Source organism: Lissotriton helveticus, chromosome 2_1, assembly GCF_964261635.1.
Source record: "Lissotriton helveticus chromosome 2_1, aLisHel1.1, whole genome shotgun sequence".
NCBI classification, from domain to species: domain Eukaryota; kingdom Metazoa; phylum Chordata; class Amphibia; order Caudata; family Salamandridae; genus Lissotriton; species Lissotriton helveticus.
The window spans coordinates 1,872,557,991-1,872,580,535 of record NC_136059.1 but is presented as its reverse complement, the minus strand read 5'-3'; the positions used below and the strand labels follow the sequence as shown (position 1 = coordinate 1,872,580,535).

The following is a 22,545-nucleotide window of genomic DNA, read 5'->3' as shown; positions in this document are numbered from 1 at the left end:
AGAATGAAAGGTCTATCGTGCGTGGTTGTACAAATAACTGTGAGAACAGGCTTAAACCAGTGTTAGACTAGCAGTAGGCTGAGATATTCCCATCAAACCACCCATTGTTGGCGGAGTATCATCATATGGGATATTTGTACAAACACCAGACTCTACCGCCCAAACCATCGGCTGATGGTGCGGGAGTGGATGAAGTAAGTACACTCTAGCCAAACTGCAGCTTATAGGGTAGTGCTGAAGGTGTGTGTGCAGTGCTGTGGTGGAAGACTTAAAATTAACGACTCAGACCAAAACATTTTTATTAAGAAATGTCTGAGTGCTAATGTTAAAAACACGCCAGGTAGTTGAAACTTATGACTACACTATGGCGCTGTGCAGGTGGTCAACATGTTTCAGCCTTTTAAACATTCGGACAGGCTTTCGTCAGGACCTTGATGATGAGCTACTGCAGCAAAGTGCATAAATACCAAAGCAAATAGTGAGAAGAGAATTATAAAGAAAAAAGAATTATTTTTTTACAATATAATTAGAAATGCATATATCTACCATGAACTTGGGTCCCCAATGTCCATGTGTAAGATGAATATTCTATTTCAATCCTGTAAGTATATAAACAAGACAATATGCATCCAATTTTCAAGCCACGTTATCACAAGCAACCGTACAAACCACACTACAAACAAGGTAAATCGTGCCTTGTTTTTCGACAGAGTAAATTAACTCATTCACAGAACATTTTTGATAACTGTGAATACTCACCACGCTTTGCGAGGAGACAGACCTCACCTCACCCGGCAACCGCTCGGGAATAGAGGCCCCGCTCTAAGGTGCATAAGAAAGCAAATATTTGTGAAAAAATTAGATGCCTCCTACTACTAGTTACAGCATCCTATATCTAAACCTCTTGCTGTGAACTTAGTTAAAAAAGACCATGAGCCAGACTCCCAAGGGCTTAGCGTTCTAAAGGCGATCTACCCAAAAGTAATTACAAAACAAAGCCAGGACGACTTCCTATAGTATAGTTTAAAGATTAAAGGTACCAATCTACTCGTGGGGTACAGAGGTGGCCTTACCTGTCCGTCGGTACCTCTCTCAGGCGTCCGAGAGGAAGTGGAGGTACCGACCGGAACAGGGAACCTCCTTTAAATAGCCTAACCAATCAGTGTTAACTGCTCATTAAGTTAGTAAAGAGCTCGGCAAATTACCAGATATCAGTTCACCGAATGCGCGTGTGCAGCGAGAACACTCCGTTGTTACCAGCGAGATAATGCGCTGTTGCATCCACGTCGGAATGATCACTACTCCGGCGCGCATGCGCATTGCGTACAGACGCGTGCCACGTCAAAGTTCAAGGAACACTGATCGCTAGCGCAGCCGTGTAGTAGAACACTGCGCTTAAATTCATGTTTATGCCTGACAGTCCTCTTATTTCTTGAAGTTAGAGTAAGAGGAGAGGCTGGATCTTGCAAATAAGACGCTGGAGACATTATAACAGTATATACACAATTGGAGTCGAATACTCAATGAATCACAATGTGTTAAATATATCTCTATCAAGAGCTGGTATCGTCTATTTAGACCAATTTAGACCACATATAATCAGACCTGACTATGCCAATCGAACAATAATCAACCTGAGTTGGAAAAAGGATGGTAGTCATTATCAGTAATACATTCTTTGGTAAATATCAGAGGATCATTGGTATATGTATACAGTAGAGCCCTAACATTCTACTCATTATATTGAAATCCAAGGAATGGAGTCATTTAACCCAATGTTATCACTCCGGAGCTTAAACACCCATTTCTGCTCTTTGACAAACAGGAACTTGGATCTGTCGCTAATGTGGGGTGGGATATAGGGATGTTCTAAAATCACCCACTGCAGGTCTTCCACACGATGTTTCTTCTCTAGAAAATGATTAGTAAGGCGAGTGGATTGCTTGTGGCACCGAATAGTGCTTTTATGTTCGCTAATGCGAACTTTCATTTTTCTTGTTGTATGTCCAATGTACTGAAGTGAACACGGACAGGTGATCAAGTATATCACCCCTTCTGTATTGCAATTTGTGTGTTTACGGAGTACCCAAGGTTTTCCAGTGCCTATATCTACTTGATCTGTTTTATATGTCTGTGGACAGGCACTGCAAGAGCCACATGGAAAATGGCCACGTACTGGCTGGGTGTTCCAAAGTGTGTTGTGGGGTTCAGATACTTTCAACTTAGGCCTGGTATGGACCAGACTGTCTTTTATACTCCGGGCCCTTTTGAAGGAGAATAAAGGTGGAAGTCTGAGCTGTATTGAGAATGCCCCAGTGTTTCTGCACCGTCTTCTGTATTTTATTAGACAGAACACTGAACGTACTGACAAACGTTAGTCTGTCAAGAGGCTCTTTGATAGGTCTTACTTCAAGTAGAGCATCTCTGTTGTTGTTAGAGGCACGTTTCCAAGCTCTTCGTACCAGATTTCGTGGGTATTGCCGGTCTTCTAGTTGTCTCGATAGAATTTGAGCATGTTTGTCAAACAAAGGTTTTGTTGAACAATTTCTACGGACTCTAAGAAATTGGCCTACAGGGAGATTGTCCCGTAAGGCTCGCGGATGGTGGCTGGTGTAAGCCAAAAGCGAATTCCTAGACATAGGCTTCTTATAGAGTTCAGATGCCAGCCTGCCATCTTTTGGAAAAATGCGAATGTCTAGGAAAGGCAGTTCCTGTTTGCTGCATTCAATGGTGAATTTCAGATATCGATTCTGATGGTTCAACCAATCGTGGAATGTTTCTGCCTCAGAACTTGTTCCTCGCCAAACCACGAAAATATCATCTATATATCGCTTCCACAGCAACACCCGATGGAAGTGTGGGTTGCTGTGGTTGAGCACGAAATTCTGCTCAAACAGATGAACATAGAGATTCGCGAGGCTGGGGGCAAAAATGCTGCCCATGGAGGTGCCAGAGGTCTGGAGGTAGATCTGATCCTCAAATTTTAAATGATTTTCCATCATGGCCAACCTGGCACACTCCATAATGAAACTTACTGGTGTGATGCTTTGTAGATCGCGTGTGACCAGCAGAGATCTAATGGCTTCCAGAGTTTCCGCCTGTGGAATACAAGTATAAAGGGACTCGACATCGAAGCTGACCAAGAGGTCAGTCTCCGTGTCGAACCCTACATCTGGCAAAAGTCTCAAGACATCAGCCGTGTCTTGCAGATAGGTGGGCATCTCCTTTACAATGGGTCGTAAGAAAAAATCCACGAAGGTGGACAGGGGCTCCAAAAGGGAACCAATACCAGAAATGATCGGACGACCAGGAGGAGGCCGGGTAGGTTTATGAATTTTTGGCAAACAGTAAAAGCCAGGCATCACGGGCTTGTCAGTTATCAGGAATCTCGCTTCATGAGGTGTAATCCACCCTTCCGAACTCGCTTCTTCCACTAAGGTTTTAATTTCTGTGAGTAGGTGAGGGGTAGGATCCACGTTGGTACGAACCAGTATTATTCAATTGTCTGAGACACTCTTGGCGGTAGGAGGTCATGTCTAGAATGACAGTGGCCCCACCCTTATCCGCCGGCTTTATGATGATGGTCTGATCAGTGGATAGGCGGGCCATGGCAGTTTTTTCATTATTCATCAAATTTTGAAAATAATGATGCTCACTGTTAAACAGAGCCATGACATCATGAGTCACAGCTTGTTCAAATGTGGTTACCTTTGGAGGTACCTGTTGTCCCAATGGTGTGAAGACGGACTTAGGTCGTAGACCTGTGTTGGTCAATTGTTCTTGTCTCTCAGTAAACCCTGTGTTATTCTTCTTGAAAAAGAAATGTAGTCGCACTTTCCTGAAGAATCTTTCCAATTCACAGCGTGTTTCAAAAGGATCTCCCTTATTTGTGGGAACAAAACCTAAACCATTTCCCAATACAGATTCTTCATCTGTTGAAAGTTCTCGGGAACTAAGGTTGACTACTAGGTTCCTGTCATTGTGTGTGTTGCTTGGGCTGCCTGGGCAGCTCTGCGACTCCTGGTTTGAGGGAAAGTTTGATCCGCCTCCCACTGGACATGCTGTTGTCCTCTCCTTCTCCCATAATTGCGGCCTCGTCCCTGTCCTAAAAAAGACGGGTCTTGATAAAATTGGGGATGTGGCGGAAATGTTTGCATAGGATGGGCAAATGGAGGTTGAAAACCCCATGGGTTTGGTGGCCACCACTGAGCTTGATTCTGGTAGAACCCCCGGTTTCCTCTCCTTCTATTGGGGCCTCTTTGTTGTCCACCTCTCTTAAATTGTGGTGCTCCAACTCCCGAATTATCAGAGTCTGAATCAGGGTCTGAAGCCGATGATGAATAATTAGACCCATACCGTCTCCCTTTGTTGTTGAAATCTGGGGCCACCCAATCATCGCTGGTGTATGGGAAGATTTTAGTCATTGAGAACCGGGCCAGATCTTTTTTACATTTCTCAAGTTTCGAAAAAAGGATGTTATCATTATAATCATCAAACCATACAGATGCCTGCTGTAGAGAGATCACTCGCCAGGTAAGTTCTTTGCCACAATCATCGTTTATTGGAGGGTGCCACGAGGAAAGAACCCTGCAAACACAAATTCATAGTCCTCAAGTCCTCAAGTCCGGTGCCGAAAATTGAAGTAACTGTGCATTTCAAGTCCGTTGCCCATGAAGAAGTGTACTATCACGAAACGCGTCGGCAGTGAGGACTATGAATTTGTGTTTGCAGGGTTCTTTCCTCGTGGCACCCTCCAATAAACGATGATTGTGGCAAAGAACTTACCTGGCGAGTGATCTCTCTACAACAGGCATCTGTATGGTTTGATATATATATATATATATATATATATATATATATATCTCTCCAACAATAGCAGGTACTCAAAGTGAGGGAGACCACACAAGGAAAGGTGAGTTCAGGGTTTAATCGTCATCTGCCAGCACATGAAGAAACAGCAGCACTTTTCATAACCAAATTTAAACGCCGGACGCGTTTCGGGAATCATCCTTCCCTCTTCAGCGGCGTGTGTTGGAAATTGCAGCAAGCACTGAATCACGCACCTGGAAATGATACCTGCCCTTGGGCGTGGCCAAAACCAATGTCTTCTGGGTTTCGTAGTGCGTGAAAATGTTCCCGCTTGCTTGTAAAATTACCATGTTTATATCCCAAGTGGTTGGATCGAAAGGCACTCTGCCATCGTGTGCCCTGCTTTGTGTATGACGATCTCTGGTGAGTAGGCGTCGTCCTGCAAACTAAGCCAACTCACTTCCTTGTTCCTGTGATTCCAAACACCATCGGCATCCAGACAGGACCTGCTAATCTGCCGGGGGTCTCTCTCGCGACCGAAGCCAGCCGCTAAAATCCAACAATAGCAGGTACTCAAAGTGAGGGAGACCACACAAGGAAAGGTGAGTTCAGGGTTTAATCGTCATCTGCCAGCACATGAAGAAACAGCAGCACTTTTCATAACCAAATTTAAACGCCGGACGCGTTTCGGGAATCATCCTTCCCTCTTCAGCGGCGTGTGTTGGAAATTGCAGCAAGCACTGAATCACGCACCTGGAAATGATACCTGCCCTTGGGCGTGGCCAAAACCAATGTCTTCTGGGTTTCGCGGCTGGCTTCGGTCGCGAGAGAGACCCCCGGCAGATTAGCAGGTCCTGTCTGGATGCCGATGGTGTTTGGAATCACAGGAACAAGGAAGTGAGTTGGCTTAGTTTGCAGGACGACGCCTACTCACCAGAGATCGTCGTACACAAAGCAGGGCACACGATGGCAGAGTGCCTTTCAATCCACCCACTTGGGATATAAACATGGTAATTTTACAAGCAAGCGGGAACATTTTCACGCACTACGAAACCCAGAAGACATTGGTTTTGGCCACGCCCAAGGGCAGGTATCATTTCCAGGTGCGTGATTCAGTGCTTGCTGCAATTTCCAACACACGCCGCTGAAGAGGGAAGGATGATTCCCGAAACGCGTCCGGCGTTTAAATTTGGTTATGAAAAGTGCTGCTGTTTCTTCATGTGCTGGCAGATGACGATTAAACCCTGAACTCACCTTTCCTTGTGTGGTCTCCCTCACTTTGAGTACCTGCTATTGTTGGATTTTAGCGGCTGGCTTCGGTCGCGAGAGAGACCCCCGGCAGATTAGCAGGTCCTGTCTGGATGCCGATGGTGTTTGGAATCACAGGAACAAGGAAGTGAGTTGGCTTAGTTTGCAGGACGACGCCTACTCACCAGAGATCGTCATACACAAAGCAGGGCACACGATGGCAGAGTGCCTTTCAATCCACCCACCTGGGATATAAACATGGTAATTTTACAAGCAAGCGGGAACATTTTCACGCACTACGAAACCCAGAAGACATTGGTTTTGGCCACGCCCAAGGGCAGGTATCATTTCCAGGTGCGTGATTCAGTGCTTGCTGCAATTTCCAACACACGCCGCTGAAGAGGGAAGGATGATTCCCGAAACGCGTCCGGCGTTTAAATTTGGTTATGAAAAGTGCTGCTGTTTCTTCATGTGCTGGCAGATGACGATTAAACCCTGAACTCACCTTTCCTTGTGTGGTCTCCCTCACTTTGAGTACCTGCTATTGTTGGATTTTAGCGGCTGGCTTCGGTCGCGAGAGAGACCCCCGGCAGATTAGCAGGTCCTGTCTGGATGCCGATGGTGTTTGGAATCACAGGAACAAGGAAGTGAGTTGGCTTAGTTTGCAGGACGACGCCTACTCATCAGAGATCGTCATACACAAAGCAGGGCACACGATGGCAGAGTGCCTTTCAATCCACCCACTTGGGATATAAACATGGTAATTTTACAAGCAAGCGGGAACATTTTCACGCACTACGAAACCCAGAAGACATTGGTTTTGGCCACGCCCAAGGGCAGGTATCATTTCCAGGTGCGTGATTCAGTGCTTGCTGCAATTTCCAACACACGCCGCTGAAGAGGGAAGGATGATTCCCGAAACGCGTCCGGCGTTTAAATTTGGTTATGAAAAGTGCTGCTGTTTCTTCATGTGCTGGCAGATGACGATTAAACCCTGAACTCACCTTTCCTTGTGTGGTCTCCCTCACTTTGAGTACCTGCTATTGTTGGATGGATATATATATATATATATATATATATATATATATATATATATATATATATATATATATATATATATATATATATATATATATATATTATTATTATTATTATAGATCAAAACGTCCTCGTTTCCTGGTCCCTAAAGCCTTTGCATGCTTACTGCGACTAAAGCAAGCACCCCAGGGGTGGCGCGCTGGCACTAATATAAATTGCCTAAACCAAGCGTTAAATAATGGCGCCAGGCTTGTCCGAGAATCAACAATGCATTACTGTCTCAATCGCCAGCCAAGAAAACAAACGAGGCGTTCAAGCAAAAATACAAACGCACGTCCAATTAAAACTTTGTGGCGAGAAGAATCATTTGGGGCACTATAGCTGGGGGTGACTGAAGATGCGCCAAAGATGCTTCGTATAATGTTAAGACTCGTTTCATTTTGGAGTAGTTTATTAAAGAAGCAAAAAAGGTTTTGTTAAAAGGACAACTACCCCGGCATGTAGTGTAGCTGTCCAGCTGAGTGGTAGGCCGAGGGCGGTAGGAACCCCTCCCTCTCTCAGAGCTTTAGGGCGTCTTTTAGGTATTTGGAATTAAAGTATGGAAATGGACCCTCCTTATCTAAAGGTTATCAGCAGTAAAGTAACGCTTATAAAAAGCCCAAGTACAAAAAACGCATAGAAATCAACCACATTAATTTAACGTGAAAAACAGTGCATAAAAGTGGGCTCCAGACAGAATCCTGGCTGTGCTCGCAGTGTGCCGCGAGTGGTGCGCGCGCGCTCGGGTGACATCTAACACATAACAGATGGCACACTGCATGCCGCTGGTCGTAACCGCAAGTCATAGGCTGTGGGCAGATACATTTCCTGGGAAAGGTGGGACATGCACCCGCCTTTGCCCAGTTGCGTGCTGTCTTCGCACGCAAAGCCCAATAGGAAAAATGCAAAAATAAAAACCACACACACGAGCGTGTGAAAAGCCCTGAGTGATTCCAAGAGGTTGATTTTCTTGAGCAATGCATGCGTGCTGCACTAGGCTCGACCTAAAAATGAGTGTCTGATCGGAAAAAAGCACGGTCTCCCTGGCCTGGAATGCCGGGAAGTGACCTGCTTAAGAGAAGAGGTAAGGATCAAGCCAAACCTGCAATAGTAGATGACTGCCAACATGAACATAGCAGTTGATTCCAGAATTATGGGTCCATCCTCAGGAGACTCTCGAGAGCGTGACCGTTGTCCCTGGTTCAATGCTTATCACCCAAGTTGAAGTGGATGATCTGTGGCACCGTCCTGCCGAAGTGGCTCGGCCCAACTGAACCTGCCTCCTGCTGGTCTGTGGCATTTGCAGTAGGGTGCCAGAGCAGACCGCACCATCAAATAACTGACTGTTACCAAGCCTATGACACTGGCTAGTGTGTCTGAACTGAGTTGAGAGGTTAGCCCACTGCATGTACCCATGGTGTGCCAGGTCAGATTACGTCACTCTAAATGAAGCTGCTGTCTCTAGACACTTGTCTACTGTGTGCCCAAGCGCCTGCACCAGTCTGAGCTGCTAACTGGAAGAGTACTTGATTAAACAATGCTACTGGACTGTCAAGCCCCTAGAAGTGGCACAGCTGTTGCCACCTCGACCTGAGACAAAAAAACAGACTGCATCGTTGTCTCGATGTAATACCCTCTAACCCCGTCGCCACCTCCCGGTCCGACCCCCACCTACTGGGCAGAAGCAGGCAAGATTTCAACCAGTTAACCCTGAGGAATCTTGAAGAGAGAGAAAAGAAAAAATCATCCATCATTTTCCTCATGTTTATCACTATTTTATCATTGACATGTCAAACGGAATTTTGTGAAAGCATGGTGTCCTTGTGGACTTAAATGTGTAAATTTCAAGTATATGCGGGCAGGGCACGAGTCGGGGGTACACGCGGGTGGACGGCGTCCACCCACTTTTTTCACCGGGTGGACCCTGTCCACCCTGCTAAGAATTGGGGCTGCACTGAAAAATTTGTTGAAATCGTCCCGATGTAATTTGCAAACACCGGGACACACTCGGCAGAGCCTGCACGTTGTCTGTTTTCTTAGTTCAGACTCCTGCTGGGCCGATAACAAAGGCCGAATTTGAGGGCCTCCTTTTTTTTTTTCCGAGTCTCCTGGCTGGTGGCAGTCAGGAGCTTCACACCTGATGCAAATGCAGCAGATGGGGAAACAAAGGCTCACACTTTGGTAGCACTGCACACATACTTAAGAGAGGCAGCTTTTCACTTTGTTCAGGCTCTGTTTAGGAGATATGCATGCACTGTAAGAATGTCACATGTGTTGATCTTTCCCAGCATTTACACAAAATAAATAGCATTTATATAGTGCTTACTACCCCTGAGGAGGCTTTGTAATAGTTTAAATATCACTATTTTTTTTTTTGTAAAACACTATGGGTAGAGGAAGTTTACGCTGACAAAAGGCAACGTTGTTTTATGTGTAGCTTACAAAAGTGTGAATCTTCTACCTAAATCAGAAGGGATTCCCTGTATACTGAAAATGTGCTCTAATGTACTCATGATAGACCTGTTAAACATATATATGAGTGCTTTAGATCTGATGTCACTTTTTATGATGCCACTTCCTGTGATGTCTCGCGCCGTGATGTCACTTGCATACTGATCAACTAGGTTACTCCCCCACTTATTTTTTTAGCACTTGTGCCCTAATAGGAGTGACAAAGTGGTTTATAGGACCTGTATTCTTTGTGTTGTTAATTGTCTCGATTGGTAATTAGTCACATGCAAGGTGGCAATTTACATGGGAGGCTAAGATGTTAGAGGTCACGCTCAGGGTGATTTAATTGGGATTATAGGTAGCATCCAAGGGGTCGGCTCCCGCCTTAAGCAGGGAGACTAGGAGGCCATGGAGAGTGTTAACATTCCTTTGTTCACCAGCAAGTTGTACAGCTCTGTTCCTCTCAGAACTAGGAGATCCAAATAAGTGCTGTAAAACTCAATCTGAGGGTGGTACGTGCCAGGGGATTTGCAGGTCACCAAATATCCAGATTTATTTTTATCGGGTCCTCCAGCAATTGATTTATAGTTGCCACGTGTCTCATGTAAGTTTAACTCTTCTAAAAACTCAGCAGCTTAGGTCTGAGAGATGAACCTCCGGGCTATAGAGCATGCAAAATAAATGAGAATAGAAAGTGGAATAGTAGAGATGAAGGTTTTGACTGTATTCTAGTTCAGTATGCTTCAACGCCAGATTTACTGCGGAGCGGGTTATGTGAAGATGTGGGAGCTAAATGATAAACTACGTGAATAGAAAAAGTGTAAAAGTGGTGAATTTAAAAATGTCTTTATTGTATCAAAAATTGTTAATTTGTAATGTTAATGTTAGTTAATTAAGGCCCACCCTACCAAGGGACGTGAAAGTTAAAAGATTGTCTGAAAAAAAGTGCAAATGGAAAGGGCGACCACACGTATAAATTGATTTATGATGGTCGGTGCCCCTTAGTGTCTCTGGATTAGAGAAACTCCAAAAATTAAAATGCACTTGGGAGGTGAGAGAATATCACCCCATAGACCTCGGGAGGGGGGTGATGGCGTATTTGGCACACAGCCCGTGACGCCAGGCACCCGTGTGTCAACCTGCACGTTCCCTCAAACCGGCTCTCTTGGTAGGGTGGGCCTTAGCGTGTCCATACCGCCGGGGTTTAATTCACCATAGGTCCTGACGAATGCCAGGTTAATTACACCGACATTGGCAGAAACATGTTGACCAATCACATAAGAGTATTGGAAACAGACCATTCAACTTAGTTGGCCTAGTTCTCTAACACATTTATAATATGTCTTTTTGATCAGCCATTAAAACAGTTTTTGATACAATAAAGACATTTTTAAATTCACCACTTTTACACTTTTTCTATTCACGTAGTTTATCATTTAGCTCCCACATCTTCACATTACCCGCTCCGCAGTAAATCTGGCGTTGAAGCACACTGGGGTGACATTCGGTCACTCCCAGTGGGGCCCAATGATGAAGCATGTCACCGACCAGGTCGGTGAGTGAGGGCTTTCTAGACACACCAAATAGGTGTTGTTCTTCTATGTGCTCAAATACCCTTGTGTTTTCAAAAAGATAACACTTTTTCAAAAAATAACACTCTTTCATTGTTGTTTACATTGTCAAGTGGGGAATAAGAGTGTTGCTCCCTCCCTACCTCTCTTCTTGTTGATATGTATTCTAGTTCAGCCAGGCAAGTAACCTTACAACACTTACCTTACCCAGAGTGTGTTTTGGCCATAATATGTACTTTGTAATCTGTGCATCATAACTATTTGATCAGCTGTGTGACCTTCCTTAGCAGCTAGAAGCGTAGCTTTGGACATGTTATCAATGTGTGCAATCCACTCCAGGTCTCTAAGTGATTGTTTGAGTTTTTCTAATTCCTCATTTATTTTCTTACGGGCCCAGAGTACTGACTGTATGCATTGCTCTCTTAACTCTGGCTTAAACTTGTCCCGCTCAGTGAGGCAAGTAGAGGCTTCACCTCTGTTTTCTATAAAGTAGTGCGTCAAGGCCTCTCAAATTTGTGTGCAACCACCACGGTCCTTACCTTCTGCCCGTGGTGTGACTTTGCAGAGATGATCTGAACCTGGCTACTCCGTTCCTTTCCTCCTGCTTGTATACATGTTGTAACAGGACAAGAAGGAAGGCTGGGATACGAGGAAGGAGATCCTAATAGTTTGGTACGACTATTTTCCTTGGGTAACACTTTTTGGTACCTTGAAATGTAAGGCGGCAGGCTCAGTAACAGAGAAGCATGTGATATCCCATGTGCCCCCACCCACCATAGTACCATATAACTTCCTGAGAAAGGAGAGTGGAGTGCATGAAGGAAGGTTTATGTGCAGGCTGAAGGAACTGTACCCTAGGTCTTCGGACTATCCAGGACAAGGACCCTGTAATGTATATAATCATTGATAAGGGTTCTATAACATATTATACATAACACAATCCCGATCGGCCGATCGCAGCAGGAAAAGAGATAGAGAATAGAATGATATTAACCTTGTCAAGACATGTAGCCACGTTGTCCAAGATTCAACAAAAGACTCAGTTGGTATTCACTAAGCCTTCCGTTTTGTTTGGTTGCGTACTTGTGCAAAAAGAAATAAACAGTGATATTTGTTGTGTAGGATTTCCATTGTCTAGTTTTGTGCGTCCGGTGCTGATAACAAACAAAGTTAATCGCTCTGAAGCATTAAGCTTGGATAATGCTTTAAGGTGCCCAAATGGAGAAAAAAAAACAAGACCACCTAAAAGACACGCTTTGAAACGTATGTTGAGTTTGCCAGAATGCGCTCCATGCGTGTTCTGCCAAAGGAATGTGCTCCAAGCATGAGACAGCAGTAGTTTGTAATAACTAACATGCTTCCACTGCATGTCAAAAGAAGGAAACCAAAGCTGCAGTGACAAGCGCTTGGTAATTACTGCGAGGGGTATAGACACGCTCCAATGCTGCCTTCCAGAAAAGAAAGAGTTTGTTACACATAGCAAGCGCTCCAAGCACGTCTTGGGTACAGTTTTGAATAGGCACACGTTCGATTGCGTGTAAATTCAAATAAGGAGTCCAGCAGTATCACATACAGAAACTCATGAGAGGAGAATGCCTCACTCGGGAGCACTGGCGTAGATGTAGAAATCTAGATGGCAGGCTGGGCTCGATACTGCTGCCGATTAAGCACAGGACCATGAAGAGTGGGAGCTCTGAATACGAAAATGCAGCTTTCAGGTCTACTTGTGGAGAAGAAGCAGCGTTGGGTGCGTGACCTGAATCAAAATACTTATTGTCCCAGATGTTCAACCTGACCTGCAGGGTCATTGGCAGGTACAGGAAGTGAAACAACTGCACCGCTAACCTTGCAGCTAGCTGACACTCCTCCTTCCTGTGCTTAGCCACCACACAGTTCGTTGTTGTGTAGAGTCCCGTTGACGAGGAGAAAAGCATGTGAAAAAGGTAATTTCCCATCCCCATTCATTCTGCATTTGACCGTCTACTCTTTTTGGGGATAGTGGACAAATCAGCACCCAAGCCCTGACCATAACAGTTTGCTCTTGGAAGACAGTCTTCCACAGCAGAAGGTTGCAGTTTCCAAGTGAGGGCTGGTAAGACAGGTCCACCATAAGTTGAGAAAGCGGATAGAATGGGACACCACTGTAAACAGTTGTTCAACCATTGTGTAAAACTCGCAGCCTTTTTATTTTTGCCTTGCCCTTTATATAATAAATCTTGCCTAAAGCTCCCCTTTCCAAGACGGGAAAAACTGTGTGCATGCAAATAACTGTTTCTATCTTTGTGCTACTCCTAGTATGAGCCATCTGCACCTGTCAAGGGAAGTAAAGCCTTTTTAACCACAGGCTTATGTGAATGAGTTGGCGCCAACCATCTGGGTGCTGACTGCGCTTTCTGACTCGCTATGTATGAATAATGGGAAATGCCACAGCTTGAACTGTTTTGCAAACGTTTGTAAATAATGTGAACTGGTTGAATCCAGCAGAGCTTGTTCGAAGCACCTGGCTTCACATTTCTGTCAGAACTCACAATAAACTGTCTCCATGACTGTGGCTGTTTGCTCTCATTTGTAGTACCAGATTTTGGGCGTTCACAAAGTGAACTGCAAAAAGCTGGGATTGTGTTCTGAGACCGTGTTGCAGATGTACTCAAAATTGAGTACCAGTAGCTGTAAGGCCATTGGACAGAGAAAACTGTCAAGGCAGACGTGGAGGTCCTGAGGTGGGCAGAAGAAAAAAAGTACTCTTACTACAGGGTGAATAGCCCTCCATTTACTAGGGACCAGTGGGAGATCTGTTGTGCCAGGGGTTCAGTATTGCATGTCCTCTGCGTGCAGAGCAACAGGGGTATGACCTGTCCCAATGAAATCTCCTCCTAAGAACCAAGGTAGATGAGATCATCTAAGGAGCTTGGGTGAAAGTTTTGCTAGGAATTTTGGTTGGTCTGTATTTGGGGTATAGTTGATAATCAGATACATCATTTAAAACGTCACATTTTCATACATCATATGCCTTTTTTGATGTTCAAGCAGAACCAATATTTTGAAAAAAGGGTTAAACTTTAAAAGACCACCTCATGCCATTCATGTGCTAAATGAAACTCTAGGGGTGAAAACAACTTCCCACTTAATCTCCTGCTTGTGTTGTGTATATAATCAACTGCATGCTGCTAACCATCAACATCTATGTATCTACCTGTCATGACTAGAGAACCTCCACACCCTCTACGCAAGACTCCATGAGCGGGCATCAGCGGCAAAGCCGTAGAGAGAATTCTATCCTTCCTCACCGGCCGAACCCACAGTCATGCTCCCACTGTTCTCCTCAGAACCTACAGAGTTCAGCTGTGGAATCCCTCAAGGCTCCTCCCTGAGCCCCACCCTCATCAACATCTATATGGCCCTGTTGGCAGCCATTGTCTGAAACCACGGACTAAACATTGTCTCCTATGCCGACACTACCCAGATGATACTCTCCCTCACCGACGGACCTACAGCTGCAAAGAACAACTTCCACAACGGGATGACGGCAGTCACCACCTTGATGAAGGACAGCCGCCTCAAACTCACTCCGACAAAACCGAACCCCTCATCCTGGACACCACCCCCTCTGCCTAGGACAACTCTTGGTGGCCCGCAGTGCTCAGAGCCATCCCACACCCACCGAGCACGCACGTAACCTCTGTATCATCCTTGACTCCTAGCTCTCAATGAACCGCTAAATCAACGCAGTCTCATCCTCCCGCTTCCACACGGTCTGCCTACTTCGAAAGCTTTTTAAGTGGTTCCCCACCTAGTCCAGAAGAACGGTCACCCATGCACAGCAAAACTCTACTACGGCAACGCATCTACGGCAGCACCACCCAAAAGCCCCAAAAGAAATCAGACCGCCGCCACAAGACTTATACTGGACATCCAGGCAACTAGTTTTACCCTGGGTGCAATTAAAGCTCCTGAATAGCCTGGGAATGTAATGCGAGGCCATTCAAATTATCTTTTGTTTTGTTTTTATAAGATGGAGTAACCGCAATGGAAACACCGCTCTTCATACAACAGCTGCACCTCGGGCAGAAACAGTGCAATCATCCCTCCTTCAGGGTACAGGTACAGCCCTGGTAGTACCTGCATTACAGCAGGTAATAATCTGGAAACCGCAGTGCAAGCTTTAGTTCCTCACAGAATAGGAACGGCATTGAAATAGTAGAGAAAGCTTCCTTCTCTGGCAGAAGGCAATAAGTGCAGGCCTTCATTTCCTCAGAACACATTCAGCATGCCAGAGTTGTGCAAGCTTTCATCACTCACAGAACATGAATGGTTAAGGCATGAGTGACATAGGCTACAGATGTCTAAAACAGGTGCTTAAATTACTGAAAGAAACTTATAATTGGATGAGTGAGTGAATATGAGAGTTCTGCCAACATTCTCACATAGATGATAATCCACGTCAACACCCTGAAAATCCTACTAATGTTACTTTGAGGCCTGTGTTAATTGATTCTTTGTTTTTTCACATATTAGAACATTGCAGTAACCTAGTAGGTTATTGTTATTTGGAACAGCCTTGTGTAAATTACTATTCTCTAGACAGGCACACAGCAGTGAACCTCTTTAAAAAGGTTTTGAATATGAATGCTTCAGGCTGTGTGCAGTCCGAGCCTCAGTGCTGCACCTGTTCAAAATGTTGAGGGCCGCCAGTGCGCACAAGCTTTAATCACGGACAGAACATGTATCGTTAAGCATGAGTGACGTGGAAGGTCCAGACAGATCTGTGGAGCAAGTGTTTACCTCGCTGAAAGGAATGTATATGTGAGTGTATGCAAGATTTGATACTAGTCTCTCTTAAGTAATATTCAATGTCCGCACCCTGCCAATCTTGCTGCTTTGTCTCAATAATTTGGGTTTCTACCTGTGGAGAAGTAGCTGTAAGCCCATCCACAGCCTAAATAACTATAGATGCCAACCTCCTTTGAAAAGGTTTCCCATGCCTACTCGCTAGGTGGATTGCCATCCCAGGATCGGTGCTCAACATTTTCAAAATGTTGAGGGCCGCCACTGCCTGCTGGGCAGTCTGTAATGTGCTTGAGGGCTGACTCGTCGCGGATGCTCTGCATCAACGTGCAAACCTTTAAAGGGGATATGAGTGGAAGCATGGAGGCCCTCTTGATAATAGCCTAGTGAGCTGCACAAGAGTATGAGACAGCCAAGTGCCTCGCTGAAGTCGGCCGCGAAGCCTCTCTGCCTTCGTTCTATAGTTCACCAAAACTGCAAGTGCAAAATTAGTGCTTCGGCAGGAGCAGAGTCACGAAGACAGTCTCTAGTTTGCTTTGCTTGGTTTGTATACAGCGTCGTTAATTAACCACATTGCTAAATTTGCATGAGCCTTTCTGACCACTTATTTTGAGAGTTCTTATCCGGATGTTATCATTCTAACAATTAAGTATTTAATTTGTTCAAAATGTCATCCACCACTTGACAATGCCGGTCTTTTGTTGCTCTTAACTTTTCTCTTAAACTCTGTTTCTGGTTGTGTTGGGTTTTGTCATAATCCTTACAGCATTGCTGTTTGTATTCTAGCTGCTCACTGGCTAATTCCTTGTGTTTCAGCTGTACAGAACTCTTACAAGTGATAAAACTCGTTTTCATGAACGTGCTGCTCAACTTGAAAACAAAGCAAAAACCGCGATTTCAAAATGTAAGTAAGGAATTTTAATGTGCATGTTGTCTATATTTGTTGGATAAAAATATTAGTGTCATCGTTAGTTTATTTTCAGGTCTAATGGTTAAAAAAAGTTGTTCTAAAAATGAAGTGTCATTTTTAGGTCAAGCCTAGAGCAGCGCATGCTACCCACAGGCTTTTGCCGGCCACCAGCTTACGGTTACGTGCACAACCGCACGCGCTCCTCGCTCCGCCTCTTCAATTACTGCTGCGCACGCGCATCCCTCGCGTACTTGGCACAGAGCACGTCATCGCAATCACTTTCGCTTTCACCACGATCGCGATGACTTTCGCGTTCAGGGCCGCACGCTTTACTTTTTTGTTTTACTATCAAAGTTGGAAAGAGACTGCATTGCATTTCTACAATATCCACCTACTAGGGTTAAAAATTATTACCAATATGAAATGACGATTGCAATATTTTTCAAGAAATGGTCGTGCGAGTATGTTTCATACAGCATATTTAACAGAAGGGTCACAGGAAAACAAAGAGCGAGGTATTGAGAGCTTACAAATATGAACAAAGTAAGGAGCTAACGTCCAACTGAGCATCCTAAGAAAATAAACCCTACCTTCCCCAAGATGACGTCAAATCTGCGGTGCAAGTGCTAGTCATCCCAAGACTAGAATACGGCAGTGCCACACTCTGCGGGCTACCGAGACTCAGATTAACCCCCCTCAGTGCATCACTGAACGCTTTTGACTAGACTCATCACTGGTTCAGAGAAAACCAACCACATTTCTCTGGACCTGGAATCTCTCACCTGGCTCCAGTTTAAGTCAAGGAGTCAATTAAAAATTGCATGTATGACCCATAGAGCACTACACTTCAACATTCCTCTATACCTGGCAAATAAGCTCCAACTATCGGGTGGCTCCCGTTCCTCAAGGCGCTCCAGTACCTTGCTGCTCAAGCCAAAAAAAATGAAAACCTACAATCAATCGTACATTCTCTGGTATTGCCCTGAGAATCTAGAGCTCCCTACCTATGGATACAAGACTGATTCCCTCAATACTTGCCTTCAAAAGGGAAGTGAAGGCTCCACTGATAAGCACTGCGCTGAACTCGAAGCTTTTCTCCTTGTGTCTCCTATCTTGTATATCCGATTAATCTGCTACCTGGCATTGCTATGGCCTCAATGTCGCCTTCTAATATGTCATTTTGTACCTGATGTATATATCTCTACTTTTCTACCACAACTATCTACCTATATCTTCCATAACTCTAATGTAAAGCGCTCTGATACCCACTCGGGTCATGTTGGCGCTATACAAAACTTTCAATAAATAAATAAATAAGATGCCGCCAGCTCTCAGAATGACGCAACCCCAGCTTCTGGGCCTTACTGCGACAGTGAATGCAGCAGTCTCAGAGCAGTTCCCCTTATCTGTCAGTTCGCAGGCCCCAGTGTAGCTCCGTAATGCTAGCAGCACCTCCTTCCGCAAGTACCACTCCCCCAGACGGGAGTCGGCATCGCCAGCCGCAGCAGCAGCCGCAACCCCAACCCCAGCACAGTGGGGCAGTGCTCGGCAGCAGCTCACCAGCAGCACGCCAGAGGCCGGAGCCTACAGGCCACACTGTTCAGGGCCACCTTCTGTCTGAGAATTAGAGACGTTCCCCCCCCCCCCCCCCCTTCTCCCCCCCTCCCCCAAATATCCATGAGGGGGCACTCACCAGTCTCAACGGGAAAGGGACCGCACTCCGACAGACAGTATCAGCAGTTAACTCTTTGCTCTCCAGTCACGGCTCCCAGCAGCCACAGCGATATCAGCAGGCCCACTCACGGGTTTGCCTTGTAATGTTGAATTTCCGCACCACGTGGCATTTTCTGGAACCGGAAATACAGTCGTTGGTTACAGCACTAAGCAAGGGTGCTATAGACCTCTAGATTTCCGCTCGATGCCTCCTAAAGGGACAGATAAATGCCGGATTATGATCTATAACCAGCAGACCCTCAACAAAGTGCAGCCATCCTGCGGCTGTGCAATCTAGCTACCCCCCCACCCCTCTTCCCCCTCCCCAAAAGTGGCTAAGATCTTGGTGTATAGCTTTGTGTCAATGTTTAAGCGAGCACTTGGTCAGTATGAGGTGCAGCATTTCGGATCTTAACCTAACTTAGATTGAACAAGGACATGAGTTTGGACAACAACCTGGAGGCAAATGTTTTGTAAAATTGTGCAGCATAGATATCTGACCCCGGTTCCTTGTTGGGTTTCAAAGATTTGATGGTCAGCCTGACCGCTTCGTTTTTTCAAACTCTTTCCTCCTTGTCATTGTATTCCAGTTGATATGTCAGTGAGCATGTTTCCTTAGTACAGAGGCTAGCGTCCGCAGTTAACAGTTGCGTCATTTCCGAATTAAAAAGGACTTGGAGATTTTCCCTTTCTCGCTTGCCCTGAAACAGTCTAGCAAACTGAGTTCCTACCTTACAGCCTCAGCACACAGGCACTTTTTGGATGCACAAGGGCCCTTTCCACCCTAACTGTGTAGTGAAGTCGAAGCTGGCCTCTAGTCGCTATCCATTTACTTGTTACTTGCGGTCTAGGAGAAGTAGCCCTTTCCTTTTTCAGGTCTCGGGTATCTTGCTCTAATTACTGAATTTCTAATGTATTCTGATGGTAGTGCTACGCCACTAGGGCAATAAACCTGCCTCTAATTACTTACCTTGAAGGCACCTGAAACCCTGGTAACAGACCCACCCCTTCATTAAGAGTAAAATATATAACTTCTCATCTCCTCCCATATATCACTAGCTCCCTCAGTAGGGGTGAATGGAGATCAGAACTACCGGGAAAGTAAAAAAAAAACCTGCTCTTTTAAAAAGCTAGAAAGAAGCGCTGCACAATATTAATTTAGAATAGTTCAAAGTCAATCTTCAATAACTTATTAGTTTTAATAGTTGTGAAACTGTCTTAATATTGTACTTACCTTTGTACAGAATTCAGTGGTCCTCACATCCCATTAGTCCCACCCATTAGTCCCCGTTCCGCGGGTGCTGGTGCCGTTTGAGTGGAGGGACGTTTGTTCACATGACAGGAAGTGAATACTGCCAGGCGGGGAGGTTAGTGCTCTTGTGGCCGCCCTCCCACCCATTCATTCCCACTAGACCTGCCTATTTAGAGCAGGAAAGGGCACACAGCGGTGTGCCAGAGGTGCACCAGAGGCACGCCTGTCTGCCCCTGTCCCTGCCTGGCTACCGCCAGCCACCAGAACCCCTGTGCATTATGTTTTTTTCATCCATTCTCCTACAACGGTGACCTAAAAATCACTGAGCAGCTCTTAAACAATGGCACTACACTGCTATTCAAGTAGGGAACTCAAATTAATAAAAGAGCAAAACAAATTAAAAGTTACGTGCAACACCGAAAATTCACTTAATCTCCCCCCAAACAGTGAGCTACCATTTAACTGCAGCCAATGTAAGTTTACTCTTTCCAAATGGCCATCAGCAATTAGTACAGATGGAACTAAGAAATGGGAACAGAACAAAGAAATAGTGGGCTTTATTTTAATGCACAATCCATTCTGAAACATGCATTAGGGTAATGGAGTCTATTAGATGCCGAAAAACCCGACACCTGTCTCATAACTTAGACATGGTTACAATCCACAGCCATTCCTGATGTGATATCTGCGTTTCCACCAGAACATAGATTAATAAGACTAGACAGAGATGAAAAAAAAAAAGTGGGGGGGGGGGGGAGCTCGCCATAGCATATGGCGAAAGACTAAAGATCAGCACAGTAGAACTATTCACAACTGACTGGATCAAGCTGTGTATTTTCAGAATAGATAAATTAGGCAAGGGATCCTGGAGTGGGCCCCTTGTCTTTAGAGCCCCAGGACCCAAGACAAATTTTAGCAATAAATTCACAGAACTTATTGCCCCACACATTTTGGCCACAGAAAACTTTCTATGCATAGAACATTTGAACTATCATGCAGAACTCTATTTAGACCGGCATATCAGGCAGTTAATTTCTAATCTTCACACCGTAGGGCTGGTTCAGATGGTGATAGGAGCCACGCACACAGCAGGACACACCTTAGATCTCCTGTTCACCAATAATGTCAATATCTGGGGGAACCCGCCCTTCCCTCTGATCTGGTCAGATCACAGTCCACCTACAAGCAACTCCAACCTGCGAAGGCACCTTATCGAGTCAGAAATCAATCAGATCCTGGAGAGAAGTAAACCAAGTCTCCTTCTCCTCACACTAGAGCCACCTATACTCTCTGACCAACAGGACATTGACAAAGCATTAGACACTTTTGAGGAATCTATCATATTAGCCTTAGATAACATAGGAACAGTAACAAAAAACAGAGGCATTGTCAATCACAAAATTAAAACCTCCCCTTGGTGCACAGTCTCCCTAAAAAAAGAAAAAGCAAGTAGGAAAGCCGAACGCAAATGGAGAGTAACAAAAACCATAGAGGATGGACAAGTCTGCAAAATAAAGTACAGACAATATCTAAATAACATAAGAAAAGCCAGGAAAGTGCATATTATAAGTAGAATTGAAAATGCAGCCAATTCTCAAATAATTATATACAATTCTAAAAGAATTTACATACGCCTACATCTTGTCAGACTACCATTCTAGCCTCACAAGACGATGTAGAGAAACTGTCATCTTTTTTGAGGAAACTATTGGTAAAATATGTAACATTTTTCCCAAAAGAAAGATAGTAGAAGTAAATTTAGATGATGACCATAAGGAAATCATATGCCCAGCACAACTAGATGAGTTCACCACACTAACCCAGGAAGAGGTCAGCACAGCATTAAATAAGATTAGATCAGGATCACCAGAAGACCTAGTTCCACCATATATCTTGTCCATCCTATCCCCTTATAGGCCTCACTGACCTCCTAAATATGTCTTTAAACCCGGAGACTTTTCCAACAAAATGGAAATCAGCAAGGGTCAAACCTATACTTAAAAAGCCAACGGCAGACCATTACGAACCATGCAACGTCTGACCAATCTCCTTGCTTCCCTATTTTGGGAAAGCAACGGAATTACTGTTCAACAAACAACTCTATGCCTATTTAGAAAGCAGTCAATTATTCGACCCCCTCCCAGTCAGGCTTTCGGGCAGGACAGAGCACCAAAACTGCTGTTGTAAAAGTATTAGACAACATTAGACTTATACTAGAAAAGGGACAGGCAGCATGCTGGTCCTATCAGGGTTATCGGCTACATTTGACACCATCTCTCATACAATCTTAATACAAAGGCTATCTGAGATCTGGGTCGTAGGAAAAGCCCTCAACTGGTTGAGGAACTACATGAAGGGACGGACAATTCTGGTTCAACTGGAATCCTATGTATCTTGCAACAAAGCTGTTGACAAAGGAGTCCCTAAGTGGTCTGCACTAAGTCCCATGCTGTTTTTTTTTTAAACATATTTTATTGTGTCAAAAGTTGTACATAAATGAGCATGTCGGAGCTTTATCATATGAACATTTGTAGAATGAAAGTTCCAGAAATCCAGCATCCATTTTATCGCGTTGAAACAAGAACATAACAAACCTGTTGTGCCATTTTAACAGTACAGTCACTTAAAATGTCTCCCCCTGGCTATCTTTGAATTGTAGCCTGGCACGCTCTCCCTTCCGCCCCTTCACCCTTACACTCCTGCTTCTAGTATCTGGGAGTCCCATGCTC

The 22,545-nt window shown here is 44.8% G+C and overlaps 1 protein-coding gene across 1 annotated transcript in view; it reads left to right on the top strand.

Annotated features, from left to right (window-relative positions):
* MGARP (mitochondria localized glutamic acid rich protein) overlaps positions 1-22,545 on the top strand; it is a 418,917-nt gene that overhangs the window by 114,768 nt on the left and 281,604 nt on the right. The window contains exon 3 of the mRNA XM_078676785.1: positions 16,758-16,845. Within this exon, the coding sequence (XP_078532911.1) occupies positions 16,758-16,845 (88 nt within the window). The remainder of the gene's footprint in view (positions 1-16,757; positions 16,846-22,545) is intronic.